General features: G+C 48.1%; 1 protein-coding gene across 3 annotated transcripts in view; it reads left to right on the top strand.

Annotated features, from left to right (window-relative positions):
* LOC149357767 (anaphase-promoting complex subunit 10-like) overlaps positions 1 to 15,322 on the top strand; it is a 109,533-nt gene extending 94,211 nt beyond the window's left edge. For all 3 annotated transcript variants that reach the window (XM_089584908.1, XM_089584909.1, XM_089584907.1), the window contains 2 exons: positions 32 to 266; positions 15,276 to 15,322. In XM_089584908.1, coding sequence (XP_089441034.1) covers positions 32 to 266; positions 15,276 to 15,288 — 248 coding nt within the window. In that variant the 3' untranslated portion in view covers positions 15,289 to 15,322. The remainder of the gene's footprint in view (positions 1 to 31; positions 267 to 15,275) is intronic.
* Positions 15,323 to 20,440: the final 5,118 nt, after the last annotated feature.

The following is a 20,440-nucleotide window of genomic DNA, read 5'->3' as shown; positions in this document are numbered from 1 at the left end:
AGAAGCTTTGACTATGTCCCTGGGCATGCAGCCTTGAGCACCTGGCGCTACGAGGCCTGGACCATTCGAGGAACAGCGGGCTCCGGGGCCAGTTGTGGCACGGAGTGGCGTCACCCGATGAAGCCGTGGGCGAGATTGGCTCCCCGACAAGCATCCCGCCGGAGGCCACTCTTCGATAGCCACCTGGCGTCGTTGAGAGAGAGGACACCGACGCAGCGGTGGACAAGCCACACTTCACCGACGTTCGTTAGCATCGCACCGCCGCGGTAAGCGAGCTGAGTCGCCGTCCTCGCTAAGTTGGCCTTGCATTCGCTTTGTTAGTGTGTGCACTACACGGCTCCTCGCCAAATGCTGACGCGAAGCGCGGCTCGCGCCCTCAGCGCATAGAGCGCGATGTATTTGCTCAAGAAACACTCAATGCCGGAGGTTAAGACCGGTACAAACAGAAAGCGAGACTTAAGCCTATATTCTTCCGTGTGCTGGTGAGCGTCTGTCCAGTGAATTCACACTCACATGCTGTCTTTAGGTGCATATGTACTTTGTTTTTCGTTGCTTTCGTTTAGCGCGCAGTCATATATGAGACGTGTGCGTTCCGCAAAGTGTCTCAATGATCACTGGCGTGGTCCACGGTTACTACACCGCACAGAACTCTTACAGAAATTCATGTTGATTTTTTCATTTCAAGTGTAATGATTTCAGGCATCGCACTCATTTCTGATTGGAGCTTGCGATGCACAGCTGAAGAAATTGGCTGCTGTGCTGTGTTTCCGCTAATATATGTTTTTTTGTGCTTGAAAAGACTTACTAATTTGTGGTTGCAAGCTTAAAGTGCCTTTGTATATGTTTCATAATACATTCAAACTGCGAAGCAGTGTTTTGGGAAAAAGAAAAATTAAACATCCAGACAGCCACCTTCTTTCCAACGTCTTTTCAACACCACATAGAATGGACCCTTCAACAGGGTGTTACTATTCAGAAAAAAAAAGAGATAAATGTTATATTTTGGTTGAAACGTGGAACTGTGTAGAGCACGCCATGGCGAACGGCTGCGGCTCCGCGTTTCGGCTTGAGCGTGCGGGAGATGGCGCCAAGAGCCCGCGCAGCTAGAGCAGCACGCTGCCCCGGCTCCGGAACTGGTTACAGGGGGCAACGGTGACGCCGCGAAACGCTGGAACGGGCGCCAAAGGGAAGCGCTCTAAAGAAAATGAAACATCAGGAATGCCGTTTTCTTTGTAATGCCTTTTCAGCACTACATAAAATTTCTGCGTTAATGGTCTCTTAAACAGGCTGTAAGTACCCGGGGGAAAAAAAGATATGTAATAATTTGGTTGAAACATGGAAGAGTTCAGAGCAAGTCGCATCAATTATTTGAGCAAACTGCGCCCCTCTATAATCTCAAGCTAGCATTTAACAAGAAGATCGAGAAAATTTTGGGCACTGTTATAAAATGAAGATATATGCCACTACGACGCATTGGCCAAATTCGAGCTGTTTTTAGGCACCGTGCTCATCTAACTCCAGAGCGTCACGAGCGCCACTAGCGGTGGCACGCGCTTACATAGTGAGAAGGCGGCGCGCGTTCAGTGAGATGGCGACGCTCACTCGCCGGAGCGGCAGTGAGCTAAGCAGAATTTTTTGGTACGCTTGTGATGTTATTGCAGACGCCATTGAACTTCGTAAGGAGAATAACAAATTGTTCTGTTGTATGCTGCCTGGGAATTTACCGGAATTTGCCTAGGACCAAGTCTCACGCGCAACTTACCGACCGAAAATTGACACGGTAACGTCCTTTTCACTCTGGAACTCGTCGACCTTTTACTTTCATTGCGATTCCGTATAGCACAGCTGACCGTGTGAAATATCTCGCGAAGATAACAGGTCTAGTACTGTCTTCTCAATTTTGAGGTCGGGAGGAAAGCACGCTGTGTGTATGAAAAAGACAAGACAGACATTGTTTACTGCACTCGGTAATGAATTATATCCTATCGCTTCTTCAGAGCACAATATGCGCCCCTTGCCGTGCGGCTGCTGAAAAAGAAATAATTTCTCTTCTTGCGTTTTTTCTTCCCAGCAGCGTATACCTTCTTAAATTCACTCCAAATTATCAGCTTTGAGATAAAAGCTTAAGGTGGGCGCAACATTTTCTATGTGTCGGGCGACATGCTGCTCGTCATCATTAAACGTCATGCAGCAGTAACCACTGTCAAATTTTACGACTACCTACCTTAGTTCCAGTTATGCGTCGAATCCTTTGTTCTTTTGAATGAACTTGGTTCTTCTGGGTGCTTATAGAGAGCTCGGCTACTATGACATGTTTTTCATATATTTCTGCTCCTGCATCTCAGGGACTTAGACATATTCACCAGATATATTTTCATGCATATCAGCGTTTGAATACAAATTCCTCCTAGAAACTCAAAGCACCAAATCTTGCGGGGAAATGCCGTTTTTTCTGTATCAAAGTCGCGCCGTTCGGAACTGTCCCTTAGCTGGGGAATTCGGGCCACTCGCTTGTCCCATTCGAGCACTTCAATTGTGCCTTCTTGATTGTTTTCTCTAGTAGGAAGGTCTTCGCGTTCTCCCAGTCCCTCGGCTCGCAAGAGGTGATTCAGCCCGTATTTAATGCCTACAAAGTTGTTGAGCATATATTCTACCTTCAGCAGCTTTGCAGTCCCCAAAAAGAACAAACATAAAATATATAGCCCACACAAAAGTATCTCGGAACCATCAGTGTTTTCCTTTTGTCTTGAGGGTGCATCGCGCAGACATGCGCGATGTACTGGGCCAGCACTTCACGCCTGTCTTTCGACAAAATTTCTTTCACGTCAGGTACGTGAAAGGATTCAAAAAGCTTGATGCCGTTAGCCAAGTTGTTTCCTCGAAAAAAAAAAAAACAAGCTTCTCAACCCAAAGGCAGACGAAGCAGCGCACAAGTGTTGTCATGTAGTCACGGAAAATCGCCTGCTACGGCGCTGAGCCATCTCACTCGGGACGCCAAACTGGCCGTTGGTGGCGCGGCACGCAGCTCCGCTGGTGGAGGCGCCTCGCGGGAGCACGGTGCCTAAACCGCCGTCTGTAGCTCATATAATGGTAATAAAAGAAAAACAACAGGTGTTAGTCGTGAGTTGCTAATTTGCACAGTTTTCTCAAATACATTGGGTCATACGTATGCAATAAATAGCAGGTATAAGCCAGGAGGTTTAACTGCGAAGTTCTTTTAGTTTGTGTGGATCATTGCTGCATGAAAAATGAAAAAAAATTCGCAGCGCTTCCAACAGATACTGCTCTGTTGTCTTCCTGCATCATAAGTTGCAGTGAGAATTTTCAATGAGAAAATTAATGCCGCAAGTACTGAAAATTTTAGGATGACAGTCTGATGGAAAAAGTTAATGCAAAACCTCCTTCAAATTCCATGCCACCTGTCTCATGCTGTACCTCAACAGAAGTTGCCATTGTGATTAATTTCCGATTACTCACGATAAATCAATTTATTTATAGTAACTTCAAGGGTGACAAGGTAAAAAACGGATTCAAAGAATATATTCGGCCAAACAATAATAAAATAATTACAAAGGTTGATTGATTGTGTAGTAACAGTTAAGGCTATAGTCTATGCGGAAAGGCGATTCGATTCCTTCACGTACCGTGTTTGCTTAATGTAACTGGGCAACGGTGGTTTGTTTCGTAGCCCCATGGCGAAGCCCTTACCGCAGTGCTTAAGCTCTGAATCTTTGTAAAGGAAGGTGAATCCTTGTCTTCGCGTTGTGATACCTTTAGGTCTTTAGAGGTGCCGTAAAGCCTCCCTTAATCCAAAAACCTTCTGCTCGTTTCCTTTGGTAGATTGTATGCGTGGCCGAAATGACAAAAAAAAACATTTCGTCTGCAGTATGGTGTGCCGTCCATCAGGCTATGATAAATACACGCAAAGTTATGATTCTGAAGGTGCATATGTTGAAGGCGTGAATTTGGACGATAAAATATGGTATGAAAAACACAAAGCAGCGAGATGGACAGAATATAGACTGGACATCATTATGAGTGTGCTGCCTTTTCTGTTATGATTAGAATGAAACATACTTAATTTTTTCGCCCTATTTTAATGACTGGATGAGGTAATACTGATTAGGGTCCCAAAGATATGTGCCGTATTAGTGTTTGAAACGAAATAACAATAATGATATCAGAAATTCCACACGTAATTTTGAGGAAGCTGTGCCGAGCCCAAATCATGAGTGCTCCCACATTTCTCGAATTTCTCGCTTTTCCAATGTCTGTGCGTTTCCGAGGCTAACAGTCTGCTATCGCTGTGCGCTCCGCTCCTTTTCCTGTTCACAGATGTGCGCACTGCATGAAGCACCGAAGCGGGAACTGGATTTGTGGTCGCCAGTGTGCATTCGTCAGCAGTGCGCTTGTACGTGGAGGCCTCGTAGGCACCGAGCCCACTGCGCGCTGACGACAGCGACCAGGAGCGTCATAACCAAGCGCTATGTGCGAATTTTAAAGCCTGCCGATAAAGAAGTCCTGCAGTGTCATTTTCAGCGTCTGGATGTGATTTCGTACCTAACATACACCGTCGTTCTCAGTATCAAGTCGTGCTTTTTACGGCATATTTACGGCAACATGCGCAGGAATTTTTTTCTGGCGAACAGCATAAACTCCGCTAGAAGACGATGCAGTTCAAACTGAGAGATTCTGAAGTCTTCATAGGTACTTTCTTTCTAGTTTCACACGCAACTTACCTCGCTGATTTTAACAGCTGATGCAATGCCTTGGTTTTTCAATGTTTGCTAATGTTCACGGATTTTCTAGAGGCCAGTCCCATAGTGTTTTGTCTCCGCTTCGGACAGTTTCGCATCCCGCGCTACCACTGCCTGGGACATGTTTCGATGGGGACTCACTGCCTCTTTTGGGTGACATTGTTTAGGAATCTCCCCACATACTTTGACAGAACCTAGGGCAGTGAACGTAGAAGGCAGGAACAATTTTTCTCTGTTAAGGGCATAAAACAGCACGGTTTTATGCTCAAAAATACGAACTTACTTATTCGTTCAGCTTGAAAAAGGTCACGCTATTCAATTTTACATGCTGGTCTTCGGAGACAGCGCACCCTTGCAAAATGCTTCATGAGAGGGTTGAAGTTCTCATGAGCACACTCAACATGCAATGTTGAATTCGAGTTGGTGCCAGAATGGCCTAGTGTTTGTGAATTATTGAGGCTCAGTTGAAACTGATTGGAAAAGTGGCCACCATGCTAGAGATGAGCATTCTCAATAAACTTTCTGCATTGATTTCATGTTGAATTGATGTTGAAATTTCTGGGATGAATCAACACATCATGTTGAATCTCGGCTGTGGTAAAAAACAAACCTTGGAATACATTCGAATTGCGCCAGATGGACCGACTACCGATGAAATTGTTGGCGGTAGATTCACATGTATTGCTGCAATTTCTGGTTAACGTGATTCTGACATCCGCAGTCGTGTAGTGCTCCACGCATACAAACACGTGTGTGTGTGTGTGTGTGTGTGTGTGTGTGTGTGTGTGTGTGTGTGTGTGTGTGTGTGTGTGTGTGTGTGTGTGTGTGTGTGTGTGTGTGTGTGTGTGTGTGTGTGTGTGTGTGTGTGTGTGTGTGTGTGTGTGTGTGTGTGTGTGTGTGTGTGTGTGTGTGTGTGTGTGTGTGTGTGTGTGTGTGTGTGTGTGTGTGTGTGTGTGTGTGTGTGTGTGTGTGTGTGTGTGTGTGTGTGTGTGTGTGTGTGTGTGTGTGTGTGTGTGTGTGTGTGTGTGTGTGTGTGTGTGTGTGTGTGTGTGTGTGTGTGTGTGTGTGTGTGTGTGTGTGTGTGTGTGTGTGTGTGTGTGTGTGTGTGTGTGTGTGTGTGTGTGTGTGTGTGTGTGTGTGTGTGTGTGTGTGTGTGTGTGTGTGTGTGTGTGTGTGTGTGTGTGTGTGTGTGTGTGTGTGTGTGTGTGTGTGTGTGTGTGTGTGTGTGTGTGTGTGTGTGTGTGTGTGTGTGTGTGTGTGTGTGTGTGTGTGTGTGTGTGTGTGTGTGTGTGTGTGTGTGTGTGTGTGTGTGTGTGTGTGTGTGTGTGTGTGTGTGTGTGTGTGTGTGTGTGTGTGTGTGTGTGTGTGTGTGTGTGTGTGTGTGTGTGTGTGTGTGTGTGTGTGTGTGTGTGTGTGTGTGTGTGTGTGTGTGTGTGTGTGTGTGTGTGTGTGTGTGTGTGTGTGTGTGTGTGTGTGTGTGTGTGTGTGTGTGTGTGTGTGTGTGTGTGTGTGTGTGTGTGTGTGTGTGTGTGTGTGTGTGTGTGTGTGTGTGTGTGTGTGTGTGTGTGTGTGTGTGTGTGTGTGTGTGTGTGTGTGTGTGTGTGTGTGTGTGTGTGTGTGTGTGTGTGTGTGTGTGTGTGTGTGTGTGTGTGTGTGTGTGTGTGTGTGTGTGTGTGTGTGTGTGTGTGTGTGTGTGTGTGTGTGTGTGTGTGTGTGTGTGTGTGTGTGTGTGTGTGTGTGTGTGTGTGTGTGTGTGTGTGTGTGTGTGTGTGTGTGTGTGTGTGTGTGTGTGTGTGTGTGTGTGTGTGTGTGTGTGTGTGTGTGTGTGTGTGTGTGTGTGTGTGTGTGTGTGTGTGTGTGTGTGTGTGTGTGTGTGTGTGTGTGTGTGTGTGTGTGTGTGTGTGTGTGTGTGTGTGTGTGTGTGTGTGTGTGTGTGTGTGTGTGTGTGTGTGTGTGTGTGTGTGTGTGTGTGTGTGTGTGTGTGTGTGTGTGTGTGTGTGTGTGTGTGTGTGTGTGTGTGTGTGTGTGTGTGTGTGTGTGTGTGTGTGTGTGTGTGTGTGTGTGTGTGTGTGTGTGTGTGTGTGTGTGTGTGTGTGTGTGTGTGTGTGTGTGTGTGTGTGTGTGTGTGTGTGTGTGTGTGTGTGTGTGTGTGTGTGTGTGTGTGTGTGTGTGTGTGTGTGTGTGTGTGTGTGTGTGTGTGTGTGTGTGTGTGTGTGTGTGTGTGTGTGTGTGTGTGTGTGTGTGTGTGTGTGTGTGTGTGTGTGTGTGTGTGTGTGTGTGTGTGTGTGTGTGTGTGTGTGTGTGTGTGTGTGTGTGTGTGTGTGTGTGTGTGTGTGTGTGTGTGTGTGTGTGTGTGTGTGTGTGTGTGCGCGCGCGCGCGCGCGCGCGCATACGCTCTCGCCTTATACATCCATCAGAAAGAAAGCATGGAACAGTAATGCACACGAGGCTGAGAACAAAATTTATTGAAAAACAAGAAATACGTAGCTTACAAAGGCTCACATATGAGTCGAGGCAACTGAGGGCACGGGCCGTGCTGAGGGAGGGTGATACAATGGGAAAAGTCTAGAAATTAAAAATTCCAAATATATGCGATAGCATTTTATGGAGTTCATTGATACAAAAAGAAAAGCAGGCAAACGAAATGAAATAAACTCCTGCGGGAGCTCCGGCCACACAGCATGTTTAATACTCTGCAGTCAGTGGTCCTTTGGGCTCACATGTACAAGGAGAGACGTGGGCCTGCGGCTTCACAAGGAAAACAAAATTAGCAATACAGGCCCAAATTTCCAACACACACTGCGGGTGGGCAGCTGAAAAGTCTCTTGATGTGTTGCAAAGGAATAGGTTAGTATGCTGTCAGAAGTGCCACGGTACCCTTTCTGAGTTGGATGTGGCGGGTCGACCACCTGCGGAGGATCCTTTATCACCAAGGGTTAAGAGTTGACTATCTAGGTAGCCCTACAAAAGCACCGACAGACGTGCTAGCATCGGGAACAATAACCGACGGGGTTGTCGCGAGTGTTCGGCTGCGTTCCTATTCTGCCAAAGGATCAGGCCGATGGATTGCGTCAAGAGTCACTCGAACGCCCCGCGTAGTTTCCCTTCGTGCGACCGAGGGATGGAAAAAGCGCGTGAAGCCAAACGGCCGAATGTCCTAACCTCAACACACTCATCAAACACATGCGTTTTTGACTCAACCTGGCCACAGTTTACGTAGCGCCAGTCACGAACCACACCCCAGGAGTGGATTTGGATTGGATTGGAAAACGTTTATTGTCAGCACTGAGCCATAGTGGGCATTATACTAGGTGGCTTCGAGCCCATGGCTCTTGGCGACCTCGTGAGCCCACTCAGTGGCCCGGACTTGCGTCAACGGGTCTGAGCTGGCCAGTATAGCCTCCCACCGCTCTAGAGAAGGGACTGGTAGTAGGTCCGCCGGTGGCGGCGCCTTTTTGCAGCTCCATAAAATGTGGTCATATCCGGCTATCTCGCCGCATTGTTTGCTTCTTTAGCCCGTCGAGACTAGCACACATGTACCCAGGAGTGGAGCCTGTCTCGACGCGCCACCGGAAATCCCTCACCACGTGCGGTAGATTGCTAGAATGAACGTCCACCCACTTCGGATGAGGCGCGCACGAGTGACGAATGTCCAGCGGTAACTCGGAGAAACAAAGGGCCTCACAAAGCCTGGATGCAGTCAGGTCGCGCCATGGCTCATCTGGAAACATCTCTCTCAACTGCGTATACATGCGGGCCGAGGCGGCGTAGAACGCAATAGGGGTTAGCGCCGTTGGTGCGTTGTTCCCGAGACCGCGCGGTACCAAGACACGCCGCTTACTTCTGAGCCAGTATAGCAGTAAGAGCCGCCCCACATAGTCTTACTCGCCACAAGTTGTGCTGTCCATTTGACGCACAGAACCCGGCAAATGGTAACTAAACACAGCATACTCCACCCCGCTCTCGTGGGCGAAACGAAGGTGTGTACGCGCGACGAGCTTTGTGCCGCCTTCTTAAAACCAGCTGAAAAGCAAGGTATTAACCTCTCGCACGACATGAATGGGAGGGAGTGCCACAAGTGCCACAAACCAGAGTTTAGAGCACAGGACATTCTACACAAAGTACGCCCTCGCCGCCAGCGGCAAGGAAGACTCAGATACCGCGGCCACTTGGTGATGCACGGTGCTCACAATCCGCTGCCACGTGCGCGGAGAAACGCCGCCAGCCCAGAATGTCACGCCAAGAATGGTGACTTGCGCGGTGAGAGCAAGGCCCCCCGGTAATGAGTCAACAGAGCGTCCCAAACACAGCGCCTGGCTTTTACTACAGTTCAACTTACCGCCAGAGAGGAGGGTGTACTCAGCATACTCGCGCGAGAACCACACGAGGCTGTCTGTATCGCGTTGCAGCAGGGTGGCGTCATCTGCTTAGGAAACGGCTTTGACATGCGTGGTGCCCGGCAGCGGCGTGAGACGATGAATAATTGCATTCTTTTCTTTCGCCTCCTTCCGCGGAACTTTCCTTGAAATTCCTTTGTACAATTTAAGGCTGCCTATCATCATCATCATCATCATCATCATCAGCCTTACCAGGCCCACTGCACTGGAAATTTATCCCTCATACCTCTCGAATTAGCTCGGTCTTGTGCCAGCGAGCCGACCGTATCGCCGGAGACTTCATGAATGACCAGGAAGCTTTTCGTATCTGTCTTGCCTGGCTCAAAGCGTACGTTTCGACATCAAGCATTCCAAAGAGGTCGGTCCGAAAATGACACTGCAATTAATTGGTCGCCGTTTCAAGCGTGAGCCTTCTTCACATAACGACAGCCGCCTGAGCGCTCCTTCGAAGACCTGATTAATGCCGTGCCGTTATTGCGCAGGGCCTATTTATCGTTGGAATACATAAGGCGCCAGTGCGGTACACCAGCGACCTGGGTGGGGCGGCTAGTCAGGTCTCCGGCGTTCAAATGAACCCAGACTCAGGCGGCCTGCTTCAGGGACGTTGGTGCCGCCGTGCTGGGACTAGCTTTCTGCACCATCCACGCTGTCGGGGAAGACGACTGGCCACTTCCCTCTGCTTCGAAGGCGGCTGTCAACGGGAAACAGAGCAGCGGGGCGAAAGGCGGGGTGAAAGTCGCCCGAGAGTTCGTGCGCCCAAAGCACAGCCCATTGCGAGCCCGATTCGCGTGTCGGACTATTCGGCTACAGTGGGACTGCTGCTGCTGCACCAGGCAGTCCCAAGGGCCCAGCCAAGTGAGGTAAGCCGAGGTTGTTGGTCAATCGCTTCTTCGTGCGCGATATACGAGGGTTGTCCCTTGTACGGGGACGGGTTCTCCTGCGGGAAGGGTCATGGTGGCGGCCACGACGAAAAACGTACCACACTTCTTGATGTGTCCCCTGCTGCTCCTGCTCCTGCGTCTACCGGCAGCGCTCACTGCGGGCTTCTTCTAAATCACAGCCGCGAGTACATCGGTGCGCTGCTGAGGCTGCGAATACCTGCACACCTCTAAGGTTCTGCGGAAGAGAGGGTGCATGGAGGTTGATTGGAGCGCGGGTGCTCGACTGGTGTGCTGGCGAGTCTTCCGGCGGCCATCTTTTCGAGCGTGTAGCGGTGGAAGCTGCTGTCTTTCGACTAATTTCTGGTCGGTAATTCTGCGAACAAGAAGAGCGCCGCCAAGCTGAAATAGCAGCGCTTACATCCAGCGGTGCGAGCATGGGCCCATTGAATAGTCCATTCCAAAAAGTTTTATGTGGCGGCTACGCATCGGTGCAAGACGGGATGCCCGCGATAAGACCTTCACCGAATAAAAGATCATTTTCCATCTGTGTTTTGAGGCGGGCCTTTGCATCAATCAAGGCTTCCATAACCGATCCTGCCCACCATACTGAGTAACAATGGGAAGATTTCGGGCGAGAAAATTTTCATTACAGTTGACAAACTGACTCATTTCTTTGTTACGTTCCGCTACAATTATCACGTTATTATCATGTGATGATGTTGAGCTATCCTGTTACACAGATTAGGATTTATTCTTCGTCAACTAGTTCACCAGGTTTTTTTTCTGGTGAACTTGCATATACTTGCATGGCTTTATATGGAGTGTTTGCTATTCCACCAAGTCTAAAGACGTGATCAATAAGGGAGGGAAACAAGTGTAGCGAATCATTTATTGATACTTACTTGATTTTAGTGATCCAGCGCAGTTGTTTCACTTTTATAACTTCTTTTTTCGCATACAATATCGAAATATCATACACAAATTTAATGTTGAATTAACAACAAATACTGCGAATTTGTGCAAAAGGTTTTTCTCTGTAGTATTCATCTCACGTAAAGTAACCATGCAGGGACAGAATGAACTTTTTGGCGTGCCATGTTACACGGTATAAAATTTTGTAATCAAATTGAGTGGTTTATTTGCTTTTGCCACTGATAGTACAGTGTGCACTTGTATGAGGATTTCCATCATAATATTCTGATTTGACGTATATTTGATAGGCCAGCGGTTTGCAGTACCCGCGGATAATATATGCGCTTAGACACGGGAATCCGCAACAAACATCTGTCGCCGAGGGATTCATTACGCGCAACGGAGGGACAGTGCCGATGGCGCCGGCACAATCACTTTCATGCATCGCGTGCAGCTCTGCAATAAATGCGTCATTACTGCAGGCTGGGGAAGTTATAAGTTCGAAGCCGCGGCAGATGGCAGTGATTTCCCCTTCCAGGCGACCTCCTTATCACAAGCATCGCGTGTGCGACTCCAGCAGCATTCCCCGCGACCAGACGTCGAGTTGCTTATCGAGCGGTCCTGTTTAGTCACAAGGATGTGCTCAGGAAGAACTGGCCGGCAAGTTGGTTACGCATATCGAACGATCCCCAGCGCACAAGATAGAGATGACGACTCACAGAAAACACACCACAAAACGCCTTTCACAGTGATGCGGTCGTAGAAAGCTGTTTAACCTGTTCTTACAGCGGCAGCTACACGACAGGCAATTGCTATCCTTTTCGCGTTCGGCGGCATCCGATGAATTCTCACGAGCACTCACAGCGGCGGTACGACCAGTGCTAAAAGGAAAAACATCTAGCTGTTTTCATACCATGCGTACGTAGAGCACTACCGGCGTTGGCGGCACTGAAAAAATAGCCAGAACAGAGAGCTAGAAATACTAAAAAAGTCTAAGCTTCTCAGATCACGTCTTCAGGGCTGTTGTTTACAGACCTTACAAAAAAACTTATTTCTTTTCATTGCACGCAGTCCAACAATGGCGCCAGTGGTGATGACGAAGACGAGAATAACGTTCTCAACGCCATGCTATTGCTTGTCAGCTATCTTTCGTTTTGTAAAGTGAACAACGACAAGACAGGTTCTGCTTTATAAAACACGCATTAGGAGGACACGCAGAATTCGCTTGAAGACCACTATAAAACCATGGCACAGGTCTATACTGACGCTCGGTATATTTCTTTCTAAATTTTTTCAGGCGTTTTTGCGCAGTCTTTCTGGAGGTATAACAAAAGCCCAAGAAAGCCCTGACGTGAATACGGCACCCTACAGCACTCGCATGAAACCCAATCCTTAACAAATGCTTATACAGTATTCACATACAACATATGCGTGAAGATAAAGACAACTACAACAATCAATACCTACTCAGTGCTTAATTTTCATGAGCGGAGACTACACACGAATGGTGGAATGTATATGTAAAAGGAAACTTACGCTTCTATCATAATTTGTACAAGCAAACATAACAGATGTGTTTGAGTACATATTGTGTCAAAAATACACACAGGCAAATACCATGGCTTCAAATTTCTATTAGTTGCACCGTGAAGACGCTATGGACGGAGTTTATAGTGTCACATCCCAGCGACGTTGTGAGGCAAGACGTGTGTCGAGGTTAGTATATCACAACTCGTGCCAGTGCTCATTTTACGATCATTACACAGGTGTCGATGCTTGAAGATGCAAGGGCCGCTGCCATGCATGTTACACAGAACCCCGATTGCGCCACGTATTCCTTCGTTGCCCAACCAATTCGGAAACTGTATCTTTCGTAATTGCCCTTTGTAGAAAGAATCTATACAAATCCCAAATTTTTATCAGGGGTTCCTTTTCAATTATAAATCAGTAGCTTTGACCACGTCCGCGTGCGCGCAGCCTGGAGCACCACCTGGCACGGCAAGGCCTGCACCATTCGAACAACAGCGGGCTCCGGGGCGAGTTGTGGCACGGAGTGGCGTCGCCCGAGGAAGCCTGGGCGAGATTGGCTATCCGTCAAACATCCCGCGGGAGGGCGCACTTGTCTTCAATGCCCACCTGGCGTCTTTTATAGAGCACGACGACGCAGCGGTGGACAAGCGATGCCGCATCGACGTTAGTTAGCATCGCTTCGCCGCGGTAAACGAGTTGATTCGCCGTCGTCGCTACGGCGGCCTTGCTGGCTCTTTGTTAACATGTGCAGTAGGCGCCCACAGCACCTCGCCAGATTCTAATGATACGATGCGCGGCTCCCGCGTTCATCGTATAGAGCGTGTTTTAGGTGTTCAAGAAACTAGCAATGTCGGCGGTTAATACCAGCACAAACAGAGAGCAAGACTTAAGTCTATAATCTTGCTTGTGCCTGTAAGAGTCTGCGCAGTGTATTAACACTCACATGTCGTCTTGAGATGCATATGTACCTTATGTTTTTAGTTCCTTTCGATTAGCGTGTTGTCATATATGAGACGTGTGCGTTTGCCGAAGTGTCTCAATGGTCACTGGTGTGGTCGACGGTTATGACACCTAAGAGATCTCTTATAGAAATGTTTGGTTAGCTTTTGATTTCAATTATAATGATTTAGGCATCACACTCACAGGCATTTCTGATGACTTCTGAGTGGAGTTTTCTATGCACAGGTGAATAAATTGGTTAGCATGTTGCGGATTATATTTTTTTTTGTCCTTCAAGAGATTCTCACTAATTTGTGCTGACAAGGTTAAGGTGCATTTCTGTATGTTTCGTGATGCATTCAAAATGAAACATCCAGAATGCCATTTTCTTTCTAACGTCTTTTCAACATCACATAAAATTTCTATGTTAACGGCCCCTTAAGCAGACTGTAAATATCTAGAAAAAAAAGATATATGTGCGATGTTGCCTTAAAAGTGGAACAGTTCAGAGCAAGTCACGGCAATGATTAGAGCAAACTGCCCCCGTCGATAACCTACATTCACCTAACTAGAGCGTTTTATACGGCGGGCTCAAGCTCATATACTGGCAATAAAAGACCACCTAAGAGGTGTTGTCGGCTGTCTATAATAGGCACAGTTTTTCGCTAATAATTTTGGTGATGCGGATGCAATATATAGCAGGTAAAAGCCAAGACGTTTAAGTTTAAATTTCTCTCAGTTTATGTGGATGATTACTGGATATGCAATAGAAAAGAAATGACTCTGGAAGTGCTTGAAAAAGATGCTGCTGTGTGTTCTTCATACATCATTAGTTGTGGTGCAACATTTTCCATCATAAAAGGTAATAACAAAACTTATCAGGCATATTATAATTTAAGTCTGATGCAAAAAGTTAATGCAAAACCTATTTAAATATCTATGACATCTGTCTCGTGGAACACCAGAACGGAAGTTGCCTTTGTGATTAATTTTTGATTTATCATGATAAATATAATTATTTATAGTAAATTCAATTCTGACCGGGTACAGAAAAGGAATAGAAAAGGAATAGAAAAGAAAATAATGGGACAAACAATAACACAATTGTTACAAAGGTTGATTTATTGTGCACTATTAGTTAAGGCATATTTGAACAAGTCCTTACCTTGAATGGCTATCGTAGGTGCGGAAAGACGATTCCACTCTGTTCACATACCGTGTTTTCTAAAAGTAACTGGCAACGGTGGTTTGTTTCTGAGCCGCATGGCGAAGCACTTACGGCTGCGCCTAAGCTCTGAATCTGTGTAAAGAAAACTGAACACTTGCCCCCACGTTTTGACTCCTTTCGGTCTTGAGAGGTTCTCTACAGCCCCCTCATGCGGTTGAGAAGGAAAAACCTGGTGCCCGTTTTCCTCTGGTAAAGGGTATAGGTGGCAGAAACGACGGTAAAAAAGCTCTGGTTCTGCGGTATGGTATACCGTCCTTCAAACTCTGATAAATACACGTAAAATCATGCTTTCAAAGGTGTATAAGTTCAAAGCGTGAATTTGAGTGATGAAATATATTATGAACAAGAGAAAGACGCGATATTTAAGGAGAGAAGCTATAGTATGCAGAATATAGACTGGAATTTAGTAGTGTGCTATCTGTACTTTTATAATTTTGATGAGGGTCTCAAACAGTTGTGCCGTATTGGAGTCTGAATAGAACTAATAATAATGATATCAGAAATTCAAAAAAAAAAATATATGGAAGCTCTGCCGGCTCAGATTCATGACTGTTCCCTCATTTGTCGAAATACTCGCTTTTAAAATGTCTTCTTTTATTCCCTTTCACTCCGTTTCTTTTCCTGTTCACAGATATGCGCACTGAAGCACCGAAGCGGAACAGGATTGTGGATCGCCGGTGTGCATTCGCAAGCAGTGCTCTTGTACGCGGCCGCCTCGTAGGCAGGCCACTGCGCGCTGACGACAGCGGCCAGGAGCGTCACAGCCAGGCGCTATGTGCGAAGTTTTACACCTGCAGATAAAAAAGTCCTGCAGCGTCATTTTCAGCGTATGCGTGTGATTACCATCCTAACACACACCGTCTTTCCTGGTATGAAGTCGTTCTTTTTACCGTATATTTACGACAACATGCAGAGGAAGTTTTTCGGGCAAACAGGAAAAACTGCACTAGAAGACGATGCAGTTTAAGCTGGGAGTATTTGAAGTCTTCATTGGTAATTTCTTTCAAATTTTACAGGTAACTTACCGGGTTGATTTTAACAGCACACGCAATGCTTAAGTTTTTCAACCTTTGCTGCTGTTCACACGTTTTTTAGAGTCCAGTCCTGTGGTGCTTTCGGATTGTCTCTGCTTCGGACGGCTTTGCCTCTGGCGCTCCCAGAGCCAGGAACTTGTTTCAGGGGGATCTCATCGCTCCTCCGGGTGACATTGATTTAGGAATCTCCCGAAAAAAGTTGACAGAAATTGGGCCAGCGATCGTAGTAAGCTGCAGTAATTTTTATCTGTACAGGTAATACAACAGCACGGTTTTGTTGTCAGAAATACGAATTCATTTAATCTACCGGATCTAAATAGGGCAAAATAATCAAATGGACATGCTGGCCACAAGTTACCGCGCAAAGAAGTCCTTCCAATGAAAACAAAAATCACTGCACATCTAAAAAACGTGTGCCTGACTTTACAGCATGTAGTACACTATTAGTCAAATCCTGAAAAAACGCGGTACTCGGCAGTTTTTTGTGGTATTTGAAAACCGCACCGCATAAGCGTTCTGTTTTGGCGAGGAGCTGCCGCATAAAGTTCAGTTGAGCTTTACTGGATTAAGACCGCAGCCAGAACCTGCTCTGACCTTTCTTTTTCAACAAGTTCTTTTTTTGGTTTCTCTCGTTTATCACGCCATTTTGCGGAGTGCGGGATAAAATATTGTTAAACAGCGCCGCCAAATTGTTTTCGACTTGTCTCTTCGGCAGACGAGCCCGCACTCAAACATCGAAGCCGCGTTCCGTACCGGCCGGCGAGCGTAGAAGTTCATGTCGCAGCGCATATTATATTTAGCTGTAACCGCCCGATATTGACATGAGCGAGTTCGCGTGCTTCCTCTTCGTGCTTTGTAAATTGGCATCCGACACAAGCGGTTGGTAAGCTTTTTATGCTGCATCAATCTCGGTGTTGGTTGTGTTCGCCTTATATGAATCCATCGGTCTATGGGTGATGATGTCTCATTGCTTTGCGATAACTCGTGTTACAAAAATGAAAACATCGTCCTTAGATCGTCCCGAAGCATCGTGTCTGTGAGTAATCATAATCGGTCAACGTTCCTCAAGACACTGAGCTTTTATTTTCTCCCCTACGCCTACGCGTTAGTGCCTACGCGCTAGATTAGCTTGTAGATTGGCCGCAGGCTTCCGAGACCCGCCGACCACGGCGAGTCTTGCTCTGAGGGGGAACAAAGAAGCGACGACACCTGATGACACAAACAAGACGTTTATTGCGGAAAACATATTACGCCAGCTAACAAAAAATACGCTAAGGAATCGAGGTCGTCCGACTCGAAAGCACGGTTGCGATCTATCATTCGCGCATGATAGGGCAGGGGAGAACATACAAGGCAGGACGGGACGAGGTAGAGGGAAAGTGTCCGCACTAGGCCTCGCCTCGCTAGCTGAGAGCGGCGCGCGTTCCCGAACCTCAGCGGGCATCGAGTTTCCGCGCGCGCAGCAATAACGCCGTCCGTGGCGCCCGTGGCGCTGCGACGGCGGCGGCCACCCTTGCTAGTTAAGGCAACTAGAAACGACACCGCAGGGAAAGCTGTGAAGCGAACTAAGCGAGACAAGTCCTCGCCGCGCTGTATGACTATTAGGGCTATGAGATTTCATTAAAATAGTTTACAAACTAATGATAAGGTGTTTTCATGGCACATGAGAATTGCTTAATGACGGGATAGGTGTTACTGGTGTCAAGTGAATAGAATATCGAAGCCCCACGTATGGCATATATCACCCCATACCTCTCGTGGCTGTGCGGTGCAATCGAAGAAAGGCACTTTGGACATTCCCTCACGTCTCTGCCGTCGCCGATTAGGGAGAGAAAAGCGCTCAAAATTGTGGCAGTGTTTTTTGCCTAGGTGCGCTGTTTTTTCTTGATTTCCTTCCTTTTGTCATTCGCGCTGCGTCGTTTCGTTGTTGGACATCTTTCCTTGAATGTGTGTTTTGCGCTACCGTTCGAGGCCGCAAGGAAACGGCGAGTCTGCGCATTCCTTTCTGATGACGAAAAAGATGGCTTCCCGTCCGCGTTCGGGCACCTCGCTTCATGGAAGGGAGAGCCTCTGTGCCTCTAAATGGAGAGTGCGAATTTTTTTCGGTCGCCCCAATTGGACACCAGCAGCATTTCATCCCTGCCGTTGATTCTTCCACCTACGCATATACGAAAGCACTTCAGATAAATGCCACGGCGCCGAAGCGAGAAGAGGCCTTCAGGTGACCAACAACTGCAACGGTGAAACTATCGTTAGCAACCACTGTTCTTATTTGTTCATATGCTACCTGGGTTGTGCACAGATCTTTAGGATCGGCAGGCCCTAGAAAGGTCGAAAGTGTACGAGGATGATTAACGATCGAAAAGTTTTGAAAGCACTATTTTCGCCAAATTCGTAACCACTTCGCGAAGCTCAAATTTTGTGTCATTAGTCACACCGGATTCCAGAACGACGTTCGTGCCTTCCTTTCGGCGTACATGTTGCACGGGGATTGCGTCATTGTTACAAAGCTAGTACGCGCATTGCGCGTGCCGTGCTTCCATGGAACACAAAGCGACGCTTAGGATAGAAAGAGCGTTTATTCACATAGATCAGCCAGCTTATATAGGTGACCGGGCGAGGGTAAGGGGAGGACGGGACGAGGGAAAGCGGGAGGAGCATGCGCTTGGCGTTCGCCGTAGTGAAGGCATATCGTTCGCCATAGTGAACGCAGAGCGTTCGCCATAGTGGAGGGAGAGTGTTCCCAATATTTCTCTTCCCTTAATAAAAAAAGTCGCTCTACTGGCTTCTTTTGGTGGTGATGGTGAAAAACATTTATCGGGTATTAAATTTTTACAGAGAGATGATTGCGGTGGGCCCTATTGGCCCTTTCCGTTTACAATACTAGGTGGAGCCCCTATTCCGGGGCCCCATTGGCAAGCAACGCCGCCCGCGTCCGGTGAACCAAGGCCTTTTGGGTCTTTAGCACCTGACAGCCGAGGAGGGCTGCCTCCCAGTGCTCTCTCCCAGTCCCCACAGAACTGGCACGCGCCATCAAATGATATGTTGAAGTGTTTCAGCACCGCCGGGCACAGTACAATGTTAGTGAGAATTTTGATGAGGAGGCGCTCGTCAGCGCGACCAAGCCCCTTACAAGGGGCCGGGTAGCGCCGGTGCACCTGCTTGTAGTAATCGGTGATGTGTTTGAATATAAGGGCCAGATTGTCTGAATGGGAGTAGGCTTCCAAGGGCAAGGAGATAGCCCGGGGAGAGAGTGCGCGGGCGGCCTGATCGGCCTGGTTTCCTTGGAGTCCCTGGTGACCGGGGGCCCAAATCAGGTTACGCGGAGTGGGATCTTCGCAACGGCAGCTATATTCCAGAATGCGCCAGACAAGCGTGGGAGCCCAGCCCAACTCATAGTTCCGATAGGCCCCTCGCGAGTCGGTGATGATGTGTTTCGACTTGCGATTAGTGAGAGCCAGAGCAATGGCAATCTCCTCCGCGTGTGTTGCGCTCTAGGCTTTGATAGTGAGCCCGTTAACTGTGTTTGTGCTGTGTACGACAGCGGCCGTGTACCACCCCCGTGGTGTGGGCCGGCAACGTCCACGTAATACACTTGTTGTTGGTTACCATAGTATCGCGCCAAAGCTTCCGCGCGCGCCTGGCGACTACCGCTATGGTCTTCTCTGGACATGTTGCGGGGAAAGGGTCGGACCCAGAGGGCGCGTCTCCAGGGTTCTGGCACTCTCTCCCTTTCCTCAATATGGTAGTCATGTTTGATGTGTAGCCGGTCCAAGAGCCGGCGACCGGAGGTGATCTGTGCAAGCCGCGTGTATTGGTTGGCTAAGTGGGCTTCTCGAAGCTCCCTGAATGTGTTTACCACGCCTAAGGCCAGAAGTCGCTGGTTGGACGTGGCGACCGGGAGGTCAAGAGCCGGCTTGATGACTTTCCGGTGGATGACCTCCAGTTGCTCACCAGCGGGTTTGCACAGGTGCAAGTAGGGGGTTGAGTAGAGGATTCTACTCATTACGAAAACATGGGCAAGCCGCAGTGCATCCTTGCTTCGTAATCTGCCCCGCTTTTTGGAGACCCGGCGGACCATGCGGCCCACCTGGTCTCTCACCGTGCGAAGTTTGGCTAGGGTAGTGTCCACCCTGCGTTGATGGTGTATGAAGAGGCCAAGGACGCGGATTTCCTTGGACTCCCGGATCGGTCCCGAGGGGAGACTGATTCGAAGCGGGGCTGTGTCCCGAGGGGAGGCACGTATGTGCACAAAATTCTGACTTAGATGGGGCGCACTGGAGTCCGCAGTAGGTCACGTAGTCGTCGACTAGGGTCGCCGCTGCTTGCAGGCAGGATTCCATGTGGCCCCGTTTACCTTGCGTGGCCCAGATTGTAATGTAATCCGCATAAAGACCGTGATGTATCCCGGGCAAAGAAGAGAATTTGGAGGGAAGATGAAGCATTGCCAAATTGAAGAGCATGGGAGACAGGACCGCGCCTTGAGGTGTGCACCTCGAGCCGATAGTGTATGGCCCATGTTCCGCATCTTGTATGCGTATGTAGGCTTGATTGTCTGTAAGAAATTGTCTTATGGAGTGGAATATTTTGTGGCCACAGTTGGTGTTACTGAGGTGGTCCAGGATTACTTCGTGTTTGACGTAGTCGAATGTGCCTTTAAAGTCAAAGGCCAGGATCACCTTGTCGTTGTGAGGACATTCGACAGGATCTATGATGTCGTGGTGGAGCTGCAGAAGTATATCCTGGGCTGACTTGTGAGGGC

The sequence above is a fragment of the Amblyomma mixtum genome, chromosome 3, assembly GCF_055824585.1.
Source record: "Amblyomma mixtum isolate Tamu chromosome 3, ASM5582458v1, whole genome shotgun sequence".
In the NCBI taxonomy this organism is placed as follows: Eukaryota; Metazoa; Arthropoda; class Arachnida; order Ixodida; family Ixodidae; genus Amblyomma; species Amblyomma mixtum.
The sequence above is the reverse complement of the archived record's forward strand: the minus strand, read 5'-3'. Positions and strand labels throughout refer to the sequence as shown.